Source organism: Rhinoderma darwinii, chromosome 1 (assembly GCF_050947455.1).
Source record: "Rhinoderma darwinii isolate aRhiDar2 chromosome 1, aRhiDar2.hap1, whole genome shotgun sequence".
NCBI classification, from domain to species: domain Eukaryota; kingdom Metazoa; phylum Chordata; class Amphibia; order Anura; family Rhinodermatidae; genus Rhinoderma; species Rhinoderma darwinii.
The window spans coordinates 309871463-309886516 of NC_134687.1; the positions used below are offsets into that span (position 1 = coordinate 309871463).

Consider the following 15054-nt stretch of genomic DNA (forward strand, 5'->3'; position numbering starts at 1 on the left):
CACCCAGACAGTGTTGCTTCCTGCTGAGGGAGGAAGGTCTGTGACAAAGTCCATCGCAATGTGCTGCCAGGGGGCATTGGGTACTGGCAGAGGTTGAAGCAGCTCAGCAGGCTTGGAGTGAGTAACTTTGTCTCTTCTTGCACGGTGTGTGCTTTTTACAAAGTCCTGAACATCTTTAGGTAGTGTGGGCCACCAGAAGTGACGAGCAATAAGGTCCAGCTAGGTTAAAACTGTATCCCCAAAGGAGAATTCTTCTTCTGTCTGCCAACCGAACAAACGTCCTCCCCGGAGGGATGTCTCTAACCTGCAGAGGATTAGCAGTGACAATGCAGGATGGGTCTATGAGAGTCTGAAGGGACTCCACCGTGTTTTCCGTCTCAAACGATCTGGACAGGTCATCGGCCCTCACATTCTTGTCTGTGGGACGGTAGTGGAGCACAAACTGGAAACGGGTGAAGAACAGCGACCACCTGGCTTGACGGAATATTCAGTTGTTGAGCTGACTGAAGGTAGGTAAGGTTCTTGTGGTCGGTGAAAATCAGGATGGGGTGAGCTGCGCCCTCCAGCAGATGTCTCCACTCCTCCAGAGACAATTTGATGGCCAGTAGCTCCCGCTCTCCAATAGAGTAATTGCGCTCAGCAGAAGAAAAAAGTCTAGAATAGTAGCCACATACTACTGCCTTTCCTTTGGAGCTCCTCTGGAACAGAAGTGCACCAGCACAAACAGAGGAAACGTCCACTTCCAGCGAGAACTCCCGAGATACGTCAGGATGATGGAGGATCGAAGCTGAAGTGAAGGCTTTCTTAAGACTAATAAATGCAGACTCTGCCTTTGGAGTCCACACCTTGGCATTCACACCCTTCTTGGTAAGGTTAGAGATGGGAGTCGTCAGAGATGAGAAGTTTGGAATAAACTGCAGGTAGAAATTGGCGAATCCCAGGAACCGCTGTATGGCCATTTAGCCTTGAGGACGTGGCCACTCCAGGACAGCTTTCACTTTCTCAGGATCCATCTTGAGACCTTGATTCGAGATGATGTAGCCCAGGAAGGGCAGGGAACTCTTCTCAAAGACGCACTTCTCCAGCTTGGTGTATAAATGACTCTCCCTCAATCGTAGTAGAACTTGACCGACATGCCTCCGATGAGTCGTCGGATGTGGGTAGAAAATCAAAATATCATCAAGATACACAACAACACAGACATAGAGGAGATCTCGGAAGATATCATTAACGAACTCCTGAAACACTGCGGGAGCGTTACACAGTCCGAGGGGCATCACTAGATATTCGTATTGCCCGTCCCGGGTGTTAAATGCCGTCTTCCATTCGTCACCCCAGCGAATACGGACTAGATTATAAGCCCCCCGCAGGTCTAGCTTAGAAAAATTTTCAGCTCCTAGTATGTGATCAAAAAGCTCGGATATAAGTGGCAACTGGTATTTGTTCTTGACCATGATCTGGTTGAGACCACGGTAGTCAATGCAGGGTCGACGGGATCCGTCCTTCTTTTTAACGAAGAAGAATCCAGCCCCGGCCGTGGAGGAAGACTTTCGTATGAAACCCCTCTCCACATTCTCCTTGATATAGGCCGACATGGATATAGACTCTGGCAAGGAGAGAGGATATACTCGGCCACGGGGGAGAGAGGCATTAGGAACCAGTTCAATGGGGCAGTCATATGTCCAATGTGGAGGCAGCGTCTCAGCCGCCCTGTGCTGAAAACATCTGCAAACTAAGCAAACTGGGGGCGGGGCAGTCCCGCCAATGACTGGGGCAGAGGAGGCTTGACAGGATGGATCTGCAACAGACAATGACCAAGGCACTTGGAGCCCCATTGGAGAACCTCTCCAGAATTCCAGTCCAAGACTGGGGCATGTAGTCGAAGCCAAGGCAGGCCCAGTAGAACAGGATTGATGGCCTTGGGCAAAACAAGGAAAGAAATCAGTTCAAAATGAAGGACTCCAACCTGGAGCTTCAACGGCTTGGTTTTAGAAACGATGGGATCAGGCAGAGGCAGTCCATTAACAGAGGCAACAGCCAAAGATGTCTCTAGAGGAACTTTGGGCAACTGAAGATGATGCATTAGCTCCTTTTGAATTAAGTTTGCCGCAGAACCAGAGTCAAGATAGGCAGAAACTTGATGCGTCCTCTCGCCGGATACTAGGGTCAGAGGAATAGTCAGCTTGGAACAGAATGCTCTATTAGGTACCGTTCCACCTAGGGTTGTCTCTCCAACCAATCCTAGGCAATGGGGTCTCTCTGGCCTCTGGGGACACAGACGCACAATATGGCCTCCGAGGCCGCAATACAAGCAAAGTCCAGAAGTGTGTCTGCGTTGTTTCTCCTGGGTAGATAATTTGACATAGCTACTCTGCATCGGATCCTCTGGTAGGACGACTGAGGAGGATTGCTGGAAAGTAGAATCCAGCCTAGGAAGTTCTCTCTCCCGGAGAACCTCTTGGGAACGCTCCCGGATCCTCATGTTAACCCGGGAGGCGAGTAGGATAAGATCGTCTAGGGCAGATGATAGATCGCGAGCAGCCAGCTCGTCCTTAATCCCTGAAGACAGTCCCTGCCAGAATGTGGCCACCAAAGCCTCATTGTTCCAAGTCAATTCAGCAGCCAGAGTACGGAACTGAATGGCATACTCGCCCACGGAAAGGTCTCCCTGGTGTAGGGTCAGCAAGGATGCAGCAGCCAAAGAACCTCTCCCAGGTTCCTCAAAGATCGAGCGGAAGGTCCGTAAGAAGCACTGCAAGTCACGGGTCTCTGGTCCCTGATGTTCCCACAGAGGATTAGCCCATGCCAGTGCTTTGCCAGTAAGGAGAGAGATGATGAAGGCGATCCTGACGTCATCCGAAGAGAAGGACCTGGCATGTAGTCTGAAGTGGATCAGGCACGGATTCAAAAATCCCCTGCAGGACCTCGGATCTCCGTCATAGCGTGGAGGTAACGGCAGGAAGCACAGGGGATCGGTACCGGTACAGACAGGAAGTGTAGCAGGAGGAACAGCAGGAATGAGTGCGGTGATGACTGTGGTTGGAACAAGCAGCCGATGAGGTATGGCGTTCACCGACAGGAGGAGTTGATCTTGTCGTGACTGGAGATCCTCCATCTCGGTCAGCATGGCTTGTGTTGTCAAGGTCTCAGGTTGACCAGCGGGGTCCATGGCCTGAGCGTACTGTCACGAAGCGGGTTAGTTGACCCACTAGGCCGCACCGCCGTAGCAGGGAGGCAGCTGGCCAAACCACAGGAACCCCAGAAATACAAAGTCCCACACAAGGATACCTGGATAGTCCAGACAGTGGCCGCAGCTCTGGCACTGATGGAGATGGGTGCAGCAGGTATCGCCAAACGTGGCAGATGTCACAGATGCCGCAGGTTGTGCAAGACGTGGCGAATTCCTCCAGACGTGGCAGATGACATAGGACATGACACGACTCCGACACTAATAGGCACAGGAACAAGAACAGCACGGGATACAGGAACAGGTAACAGGGCACGGGTAACAACTGGAATGGGAAACACTAAGGGACCCTTTGCAAGACAGACTGGGGAAACTAACAACACTCAGGCAAGGATCAGAAGGGCTGGGGCCCTCTTATAGACCAGGAAATCATGGGTCGTTGATGATGATGAGTTCCTGATGTGCGCGCGCTGGCCCTTTAAGGCCGGGCACGAGCGTGCGCGCGCACCCTACGGGACACAGCAGATCGGAGCAGAAGTGAGCGCTGGCATCTCCTAGGAAGGAGATGGGACCAGCGCTCACGGATCCATGGCTGCGGGCGTCGGGAGGTTTGTAAACCCGACGGCCCGTGGCCATGGACTCCACAAGCGGCATACGCAATAGGGTAGTTACATGGTTAAATCTATGATTAAAACTAACACTTTTTCCCCTTTCAGCTGAACCAGGATACGGATACAGTTATATACAATCGCAGACCTGCCATACACTCTCGTAGGCTGCAGGCCACTATGGTCCTGGGACCGTCAAGGTGCTGGGAAATCTACGCAGCCCAGGGCAATGTAGAGACGTCTTTGCGCCCACCTGCTCCGAACTGCAGACAGAACAGTCACAAGCCAGAGGAGGACTGTAACCTGAGCAGCTCCATTCATCGTGGGAACAGTGTTAGGTAAGTATTAATTTTATTAGTTATGGGGCGTACACAATGTAGGGGCACTAAAGCGGCATTTTTACTTTGTTGGGGGCATTACAGTGCATTTTTATTTTTACTTTGTGGGGACACTAAGGGGGCACTATTACTGTGAGGAGGGCACTGTTACTTTATGGGGGCACTAAGGGGGCACAATTACCGTGGAGGTGCAGTAATAAGGCACTATTACTGTGTGGGGGCAGTAAAGAATCTTATTACTGTGTGGGGACACTATTGCTGAGTGCGGACACAAAGAGGACACTAGTACTGTAAGGGGACACTATTACTGTGTGGGGGCACTATTATTGTGAGGAGGGAACTAAAGGGACGCTATTACCACTCTTACTGTGTGGGGCACTATTACCATTAGGGGCATCCATTTTTTGGGGGTAGCTATAGTTATGGGGACACCTAGGGCAGCAGCAGGCACACTATTGGGGCAACATCAGGATGGGACAGTTAAAGGGGCAGGAGGACAAGACGTTTGTATAGAGGTTGGGGAATAAGTGTGAGGGTGCTGGAAAAAGTGGGAAACCAAAGATGTCTGGTCAGCAAACTCTGCGGAGATGAGCCGTAGCCAGAAGTCAAAACTGCTATCTACCACTATATGGTCACTGTATGGTGGTAAAATTAGTCTTTGTATAAAGTTTTTTTATTCAGCAACAGTATGGGGGAATTAGACACTTAATTAGAATTAGGAATTAGACACTATGTCATGTTAATGTGTGGTCATAAAGTGTAGGTATTATTTGGCCCTTGTATAGTTTGCTGTTCTGCACAGTCTGTCTGTCCTAGCGCTGGGAGAGAGCACTTGCTGATTACTACTGTTAACAAGTGTTCTCTCCTGGCACAGCGGTGCTAGAACAGACAGGGCAGGCTGTACAGTTCAGCAGATTTTTCTGAGCAGAGGATGACTGCCGGTGTTTAGGAAGAAAGAATCCCAGCCTCCTCTCTAGAAGAGAAGACTAGGAACATTTTTACTCCATCACGGTAGCCAAATCCTCCACTCAGCCAGCTGTAGTAAGTGCTATGAGAATGGGAGGACGTACAGTGAGCCCTATACTCCATGTGCGGCTAAAGCTTCAACTCCGTCCTTTAAAAAAAAAACTGCGTACGCCCCTGCTCTCACTCTCACAAACAGTGGATATTGAGCATCTGTGTGGTACATTGACATTTTAACTAAGACCTTTAGATGTTTTTGCAGTCTGCCACTAGATGGTAAGAGAGAGCTCTGTCACACTAAAGTGTAATATCTATCTATATATGATGAAAAAAGTCACCTTAAACTTCTTCACAGGAAACTAGACAGCGAAGCAATAAAAATAAAGCTCTGAGCAATGTTGTGAATTGAGAGCAGCTAAATTAAAATTTTATACCGCATCCGAATATCTTATTTTTAATCAGCCTGGAAGCTGTACAAAATCAAAATCTTGATTTATTTTTCAAAAGTAAAAACAAACTTTTATATCGGTCAACAACAGTATTAACTGATAGATAAATGACAGGTATGTAGCTAATATATACATCAAAATATGTTTACTATGTTGACTTTCCTTCATTGGGATGACCTGGAATGCTTAAACAACTTAAAACACTCCGCTCTCCATATCCCGGGACCGCAAGAGCGGGAGCTGCTTTTACAGACCACCTGTCTATGACGTCTGTACGGCCTAACTTAATAGGGCATATGGACAGATGTTGTAGTGGTGAGAGATGCCAATTTTAAGCTTTGTTTAAGGCTTTTCCCATCACAGAAGGTGATGACAGTTCACCAAGATATGCCATCACTTTCTCATTAGTGGGGCCCCCCTATCAATGAGAAAGTGATGGCATAGCCGGAAACCCCACCGATACTAAGAATGAAGGGGCCGCAGTGCGGATTTGTCAAATAAATGGGGCTGTGCTGCAGTTTCCTCTACAGCCTGTGACTGGAAGCACTGCTGTACTGTGAACATTTTTGAAGGGGCAGCAGTGCTGATTTAGGGCATGTTTACACATGGTGGATATGCTACGGAAAATCAGACCTCGTAAATAAATACAGAAACCAGGCCAGATGCCCCAAATAAATACAGACCGGACTCCTCCTAAAGTAAGACAGACTGGACTCCACCTAAATAAAGACCCCGGAGAAGACTTTCCCTAAATAAAGAACACAAACTAGACTACTATACCCTTATACAGACCCAGACCAGACTATGCACTTTTCAGACCCTAGACCACAGTACTATCCCTGTATACAGACACCAGACTAGACTATTACCCCCTTATATAGACCACCAGTACAGACTATCCCCTATAGAGACCCCAGACAAAATTACTATCCCTTATACAAACATCAGAAAAGACAATTCCATATACAGACCCCAGTCCGGGAGATCTCTCCTTCTTCCAGGAGTCTACTGGACAATTCGGGAGAGTTGGCAAGCATAAATACAGACACCCAAAATAAATTCAGACTCCAGACTAGACCCCCTAAATAAAGACACCAGACTCCACTTACATAAAGAACCCAGAGAAGGATCCACATAAATAAAGACCCCAGACCAGATTACTATGCCCTTACACAGACCCAGACCAGACCAGATTACTATGCACTTACACAGGCCCAGACCAGACTATTCCCTTTACAGAACCTAAACCACAGTACTATCCCCTTCTAAAGACACCAGACTATCCCCTATATCCCCTATACAGACCCCAGACCAGATTACTATCCCCTTTTACAAACCTGAGACAAGACTATTTCCTATATAGACTCCAGTCCGGGAGATTTCCCTTCCAGGAGTCCACAGGACGTTTCGGAAGAGATGGCAAAAATAAATACAGACCCCTAGACTCCCTAAATAAATACAGACTTCAGACTAGAGCCGTTAAATAAAGACTCCAGACCAGACTACTATGCGTTACACAGACCCACACCATACTATTCCCTTTACAGAGCCTAAACCACAGTACTATCTCCTCATCCCCAGACCAGACTATCCCCTACACAGACCTCAGACCAAATTACTATCCCCTTATACAGACCTCAGACAAGACTATCCCCTATACAGACCCAAATCCAGGAGACCTCCACTTCTTCCAGGAGTCTCTTGGATGTTTTAGGAGAGTTGGCAAGCATTGCGGTAATTGATCTTAGGTGGGGTTTCTGAATCCACAGCATGTCAATTTCTGTTGCGGAAAGGTTGATGATTTGTTACAGATTTTTCTTTTGAACAGAGTTCAATAGTGGAGTCAAAATCTGCAACAAATGCGAATTGTTGCAGATTTTGCAGCGGATTACAATTAGCAATGCATCCCTGGTCACCTGGCCTCCTGTGATGACATTTTATCACATGTGACTGCTGCAGCCAAATCAAAGCCTGCAGTGGTCACATACACACTATTTTTCCCCCCACAAAAAGGAGCAACATTAAGGCCCTGTTCACACTGAGTTTTTTTGCAGGCGGAAAAAAATCTGCCTCAAAATTCCTTAAGGAATTCCTTATGAAGATCCAACTTATTTAAGATGGTCATTCTCCCCAAACTCCTTTATCTTTTCCAAACTCTCCTGATTCCCCTTCCGAAAACATTGTTTGTTGCCATTAGACGACTGTTTTCCAAGTGCATTTGGAATAATACTAAACCCAGAATAACATTTAGCACCCTTGTTCTTTCTAAATGCTCAGTGTAAAGGATCTGCCAGACACAGCTTCTGTGTCGACGCCCATGGTTAGTCAGTCGGCACCTGCTCCTAAGTCTGATCGAGTGACCCCTCCTTCTACCAATCAGGCTGGGAGGCTGAGGAGTGGGAGAGCCTATCACAGCCTTGCCAGACGGAGCTAGCTCCCGCCCTCTGTCTATTTATACCTTCACTTCCTGCTCGTCCTTTGCCTGTGATTCTCCTGTTTTCTGGCTCTGCTGCTTGAACTATTTGTCCCTGCTTCATATTGACCCTGGCTTACTGACTACTCTCCTGCTCTGCATTTGGTACCTCGTACACTCCTGGTTTGACTCGGCTCGTTCAGTACTCTCCTGCTCTGCGTTTGGTACCTCGTACACTCCTGGTTTGACTCAGCTCGTTCACTACTCTTGTTGCTAACGGTGTTGCCGTGGGCAACTGCCCCATTTCCCTTAGCTTCTGTGTACCCTTGTCTGTTTGTCTGTCGTGCACTTATTGAGCGTAGGGACCGTCGCCCAGTTGTACGCCGTCGCCTAGGACGGGCCGTTGCAAGTAGGCAGGGACTGAGTGGCGGGTAGATTAGGGCTCACCTGTCTGTCTCCCTTCCCCGTCATTACATAATCACAGGCCCATATACCTTTTCTACCCTGGTCCCTGACACAACTATGGACCGGAAGACCTTTTTCTCCTTTCGGGAGAGTTGTAGGCTCTATTTCCGTTTAAAGCCCCACTCCTCAGGTTCTGAGAGCCAGCGAGTGGGTATAATTATGTCCCGGCTCCAGGACGGGCCCCAAGAATGGGCCTTCTCCTTGGCTCCTGACGCCCCTGAACTTTCCTCTGTTGATCTTTTTTTTTCTGCTCTCGGGTTCATATATGACGAGACTGACAAGACTGCCTTTGCCGAGAGTCAGCTGGTGACCTTACGTCAGGGTAAGAGACCCGTTGAGGAGTACTGTTCTGATTTTAGGAAGTGGTGTGTAGCTTCTCGGTGGAATGACCCTGCCTTGAGGTGCCAGTTTAGATTGGGTCTGACGAACGCCCTGAAAGACCTGTTAGTTAGCTATCCCTCTTCTGACTCCCTAGATCAGGTTATGGCTTTAGCGGTACGTCTTGACCGACCTCTCAGGGAACGACGACTTGAACGTTTTGGTGCCTTCTCCTCTGACCCCCCCCATGATGGCTCCCGAGGTTCCGTTGCTTCGTTCTTCCACGGAAAACTCGGATGAACCTATGCAACTCGGGGCCTCCGTGTCTCCCCAACAACGTAGAGAGTTCCGCAGGAAGAATGGTCTCTGCTTCTACTGTGGGGATGACAAGCATCAAGTGAACAACTGTCCTAGGCGTAAGAATAAGCAGCCGGAAAAAACTTCCGCGCCTAAGTGATCATCGGGGAGGTCACTTGGGCGCACAGGTATTTCCCGTAAATATGAAACCTAATAAAATCTTGCTTCCCTTTCAGGTCTCTTTTGGTGGTAGGTCTGCTACCGGTAGTGCCTTCGTGGATTCAGGGTCTTCTGCTAATATTATGTATGTGGAATTTGCTATGTCTCTAGCTATGCCATTGATTGACTTGCCTAAACCTGTCCCGGTAGTGGGTATCGACTCCACTCCTCTTGCTAATGGTTATTTTACGCAGCGTACCCCTGTTTTTGAACTCCTTGTTGGCTCCATGGATTTGCAGCAGTGCTCTGTACTGGTGATGCAGGGATTATCGTCCGATTTGGTTTTAGGCCTTCCCTGTTTGGAGATGCATAATCCCACGTTTAATTGGAATACTGGGGATCTTACCAAATGGGGTAATGAATGCCTGACGTCATGTTTTTCTGTTAATTTAATTTCTCTCCCTGAGGAGGTGAACACTCTACCTGAGTTTATTCAGGACTTCGCTGATGTTTTTTCTAAAAAGGCCTCCGAAGTGTTACCTCCTCATAGAGAATACGATTGCGCAATCGATTTGGTACCAGGAGCTAAGCTCCCTAAGGGTAGGATATTTAATCTCTCTTGTCCCGAACGTGAGGCCATGAGAGAGTATATCCAGGAATGCCTGGCCAAGGGTTACATTCGCCCCTCTACTTCTCCTGTAGGTGCTGGCTTCTTCTTCGAGGGAAGAAGGATGGTCCTCTTAGGCCGTGCATTGACTACCGAAACTTGAATAAGGTCACTGTAAGGAACTAGTATGCCCTTCCTTTGATTCCTGATCTCTTCAATCAGGTTCAGGGGGCCCAATGGTTCTCTAAGTTTGATTTACGGGGGGCTTATAACCTTATCCGCATCAAAGAGGGGGATGAGTGGAAGACTGCGTTTAACACGCCCGAAGGTAATTTCGAATACCTCGTCATGCTCTTTGGGTTATGTAATGCTCCCGCGGTCTTCCAGAATTTTATAAATGAGATTTTAAGAGACTACCTGGGGGTATTTCTTGTAGTGTACCTTGATGACATACTTGTGTTTTCCAAGGACTGGTCCTCCCACATTGAGCATGTCAGGAAGGTGCTCCAGGCCCTTCGGGAAAACAAACTGTTTGCTAAAACCGAAAAATGTGTGTTTGGGGTGCAGGAGATACCATTTTTGGGTCAAATCCTCACTCCTCATAAATTCCGCATGGACCCTGCCAAGGTTCAGGCTGTGGCTGAATGGGTCCAACCTGCCTCCCTGAAGGCGTTACAGTGCTTCCTGGGGTTTGCTAATTATTACAGGAGATTTATTGCTAACTTCTCGGTCATCGCTAAGCCTCTTACGGATCTTACTCGCAAAGGTGCTGATCTCCTCCACTGGCCTCCAGAAGCGGTCCAGGCTTTTGAGGTCCTTAAGAAGTGCTTTATCTCGGCCCCAGTGCTGATTTAGCCTAACCAAATGGAGCCATTCATCGTGGAGGTTGACGCCTCCGAGGTGGGAGTGGGTGCTGTCTTGTCCCAGGGTACCAGGTCCCTCACCCATCTACGTCCCTGTGCCTACTTCTCCAGGAAGTTCTCGCCCACTGAGAGTAACTATGATATTGGCAACCGCAAACTCTTAGCCATTAAATGGGCATTTGAAGAGTGGCGCCACTTCCTGGAGGGGGCTAGGCACCAGGTAACGGTCCTTACCGACCACAAGAATCTGGTTTTCCTAGAATCTGCCTGGAGGCTTAACCCGAGACAAGCTTGATGGGCGTTACTTTTTACTAGATTCAATTTTTTGGTCACCTATAGGGCTGGGTCTAAAAATATTAAGGCTGATGCACTGTCGCGTAGCTTCATGGCCAGCCCTCCTTTGGAGGAAGATCCTGCTTGTGTTTTGCACAAGGGTATTCAGGGAAAATTATGACTCTGCACTATCTGGCCATCCAGGCATCCTGGGTTTCAAGCATCTCATTGCCAGAAACTATTGGTGGCCTGGGTTGCTTAGGGACGTTAAGGCCTACGTCGCCGCTTGTGAAATTTGTGCTAGGTCCAAGACTCCCAGATCCCGACCAGCGGGCTTACTATGTTCTTTGCCCATTCATCAGAGACCTTGGACCCATATCTCCATGGATTTTATCACCGATTTGCCTCGATCTCAAGGCCAGTCGGTGGTGTGGGTTGTAGTAGACCGCTTCAGTAAGATGTGCCATTTTGTGCCCCTCAAGAAACTACCCAATGCTAAGACGTTAGCTACCTTGTTTGTCAAACACATCCTGCGTCTCCATGGGGTTCCTGTCAATATTGTTTCTGACAGAGGGGTACAATTTGTTTCATTGTTTTGGAGAGCCTTCTGTAAAAAGTTGAAGATTGATCTGTCCTTCTCCTCTGACTTCCATCCTGACACTAATGGCCAAACCGAGAGGACTAATCAGTCTCTAGAACAATATTTAAGGTGTTTTATCTCTGACTGTCAACATGATTGGGTCTCATTCATTCCCCTCGCCGAATTTTCCCTTAATAATCGGGTCAGTAACTCGTCAGGGGTCTCCCCATTTTTCTGTAATTTTGGGTTTAATCCACGGTTCTCCTCCATTTCACCTGGTGGTTCCAACAATCCTGAGGTAGATGTCGTTCATCGGGAACTGTGCACAGTCTTGGCCCAGGTTCAGAAGAACCTAGAGGCATCCCAGAGCATACAAAAGACTCAGGCAGATAGAAGACGTTCTGCTAACCCGTTGTTTGTGGTCGGGGATCTGGTGTGGCTGTCTTCAAAAAATTTGCGCCTTAAAGTCCCGTCCAAAAAGTTTGCTCCCCGGTATATAGGGACGTACAAGGTCATTGAAGTCCTTAACCCTGTCTCCTTCCGACTGGAGCTACCCCCGTCTTTTCGAATACACAACGTGTTTCATGCCTCCCTCCTGAAACGCTGCTCCCCGTCCTTGGCTCCCTCGAGGAAACCTCCGGTCCCTGTTCTCACCCCTGAAGGGGTAGAATTCGAGGTGGCCAAGATTGTGGACAGCAGGATCGTCCAAGGCTCTCTCCAGTACCTGGTCCATTGGAGAGGATACGGGCCTGAGGAGAGGACTTGGGTACCCGCCCGGGATGTTCACGCTGCAGTATTGCTCAGGAAGTTCCATCTTCGGTTCCCCAATAAGCCAGGTCCACCTAGAAAGGGTCCAGTGGCCCCTCATAAATAGGGGGGTACTGTAAAGGATCTGCCAGACACAGCTTCTGTGTCGACGCCCGTGGTTAGTCAGTCTGCACCTGCTCCTAAGTCTGATCGAGTGACCCCTCCTTCTACCAATCAGGATGGGAGGCTGAGGAGTGGGAGAGCCTATCACAGCCTGGCCCGACGGAGCTAGCTCCCGCCCTCTGTCTATTTATACCTTCACTTCCTGCTCCTCCTTTGCCTGTGATTGTCCTGTTTCCTAGCTCTGCTGCTTGAACTATTTGTCCCTGCTTCATATTGACCCTGGCTTACTGACTACTCTCCTGCTCTGCGTTTGGTACCTCGTACACTCCTGGTTTGACTCGGCTCGTTCACTACTCTTGTTGCTCACGGTGTTGCCGTGGGCAACTGCTCCATTTCCCTTAGCTTCTGTGTACCCTTGTCTGTTTGTCTGTCATGCACTTATTGAGCGTAGGGACCGTCGCCCAGTTGTACGCCGTCGCCTAGGACGGGCCGTTGCAAGTAGGCAGGGACTGAGTGGCGGGTAGATTAGGGCTCACCTGTCTGTCTCCCTTCCCCGTCATTACACTCAGGGGGGATAAGACTTCCAGACATCGAATCCTACTACCACTCCATACAACTAGCCAGGATAACTGAGTGGTTTGATCATACTTCAGGTAGACCTGGGGTTCCCGTGGAGGAGCCTACCATAGGCATCCCCCTAACCTCCCTTCCGTGGCTTGACAAACCCAATGCAGCCCCTTTTCTGTCTAGTAACTCTCTGACCTCTGCTTCCTATCAAACATGGACAAAGGGCAAGGAGATGAAATCCCTGCATCAAATTCCTTTTACCCTGATGACGGTCCGAGACCTTGTGCAGTCACAAACTGGGAGACTTGGAGACTGTCCTGCCCTCCCTGAATTGAGATCTCAGCCTGGATTCTCGTCCCTCAATTTTCTCTCTTACTTTCACCTCAGACGGTGTTACCTGGGAGCGCTTAGGCAGGGACCTCTCGACCGCCCGCCATCTTGGTTGGAAAAACCCTCCTCCTTCGCCAACCACCTAAGAAGCTTATTATATTATACTATAACAATCTCATTAAGATGAATTCATCGGTACAGCCCGCCTTTCTTAAATCTTGGGAGTTGGAACTGAATACTACTTTTTCTGACAAAGACACCAATGAGGTTTTTAGAAACACCCTTGGGACCTCTAGATGTATTAAATCACAAGAATCCTCATAAAAACTGACCTCTAGGTGGTACAAGACTTCTTGGGTATTGATTAAAATATGTAACAAAATCTCCACTGATTGCTGGAGTTGTCATAAAGCCCCGGGCACCTATCTACATTTATGGTGGGAATGCGGGAAAATCTCCCCCTTTTGGGACCAGATACAAAATACCCTTAATACCATCACACACTCCTCTGTTGTTGTTACCCCACGAGCAGTGTTCCTAAATCTGTGGCCAACATTCGCTAGGGGGCCCCCAAGGAGCTATGGTTACAACTCTTTGCTGCTGCCAAATCTTTGATACCAAATACCGAAAGAACTGGGCACCCTGGTTTGCGTTCTGCAAAAATGACTCCTTTAAACACCTTTGGTGTGAAGACCCACCTATGCCTGATAGTGTCAATTGATATTTTGCTTCTCCTCTATTTCGAGACTAATTTCTAACAGCCCCACAAGACCTGTTGTACTTTGAGACTTCTCTCCTTGTACTTTTGCTTCCCCCCCTTGACGTTCGGTGAGTGTGAAAAGACCATAAATCTTAACGTTCATACTACATTATTGTTCTATTTGTTTCTGGTTTTTTTTTTTGTCTATTGTAGACAAAAAACTTGTCTTCTAATTGCGAATCCTAACAATTATTTGTATACTGTGTACACTGTTGCTTTTACTAATATTGTAATGACACTATTGCCTTTCTGTAAAACCTCAATAAAAAGTTATTGTGAAAAAAAAAAACGCTAAGAAAAAACGCTTTCTCTCCCTCCCATTGATTTTAATGGGAGGTCAGACGCGGAACCGCGGCAAGAAAGAGCATGTCACGATTTTTACCGCGAGTGGCTTTAGGCTGTTTCCGTGTCAAAATCACCGTAAAAAAACCTCTGTGTGAACTGGGCCTAAAGGAAAAATGCAGGATTTTACAAGGAAAGTTTCTAAACTCATGTCAAGTGAAGACCAACAATGCTCTCCCCACCCAAAAACACACAAACTATACTCACTTTGACAACTTTCTACATATACCATATCACATGTTTTTACATGGGTTGGTGTAGGCATTACTGCTAGTATTCCTGGTAATATCTCGAGTGGTCTAATGGTAAATTGTACATCTAGTGGTAATATTTGTGGTTCATTAAGGAAGGTATGGGTTAATACTACCCCGAAGGTCTAGAGTGGGTTAGATGTTAACACCTAAAATGTCTGGTGGTTTACGATGGTGAAAGTCTTAATGGTATTATCTGCGGTGATGTAGTGCAGTAAAGGGCTAAAATGTTCACATAAAAGAACAATGTGTTGTCTGCCAGGTGCCCTGGTTCAGCCTATTATGGGTCGGATCGACAAATTGCTGGGTGGGGCTGGGGTAGGCCGGGCAGTCATGGTACACATCGGTACCAATGGCAAAGTCAGTGGGAGATAAAAGGTCCTTAAAAATGATTTTAGGGAACTAGGAGAAAGG

At 48.0% G+C, this 15054-nt stretch overlaps 1 protein-coding gene across 1 annotated transcript in view; it reads left to right on the plus strand.

Moving 5' to 3' along the window:
- Positions 1 to 15054, plus strand: part of LOC142748611 (metalloprotease TIKI1-like) — a 163332-nt gene that overhangs the window by 17398 nt on the left and 130880 nt on the right. The window contains exon 3 of the mRNA XM_075855777.1: positions 3904 to 4133. Coding sequence (XP_075711892.1) covers positions 3904 to 4133 — 230 coding nt within the window. The remainder of the gene's footprint in view (positions 1 to 3903; positions 4134 to 15054) is intronic.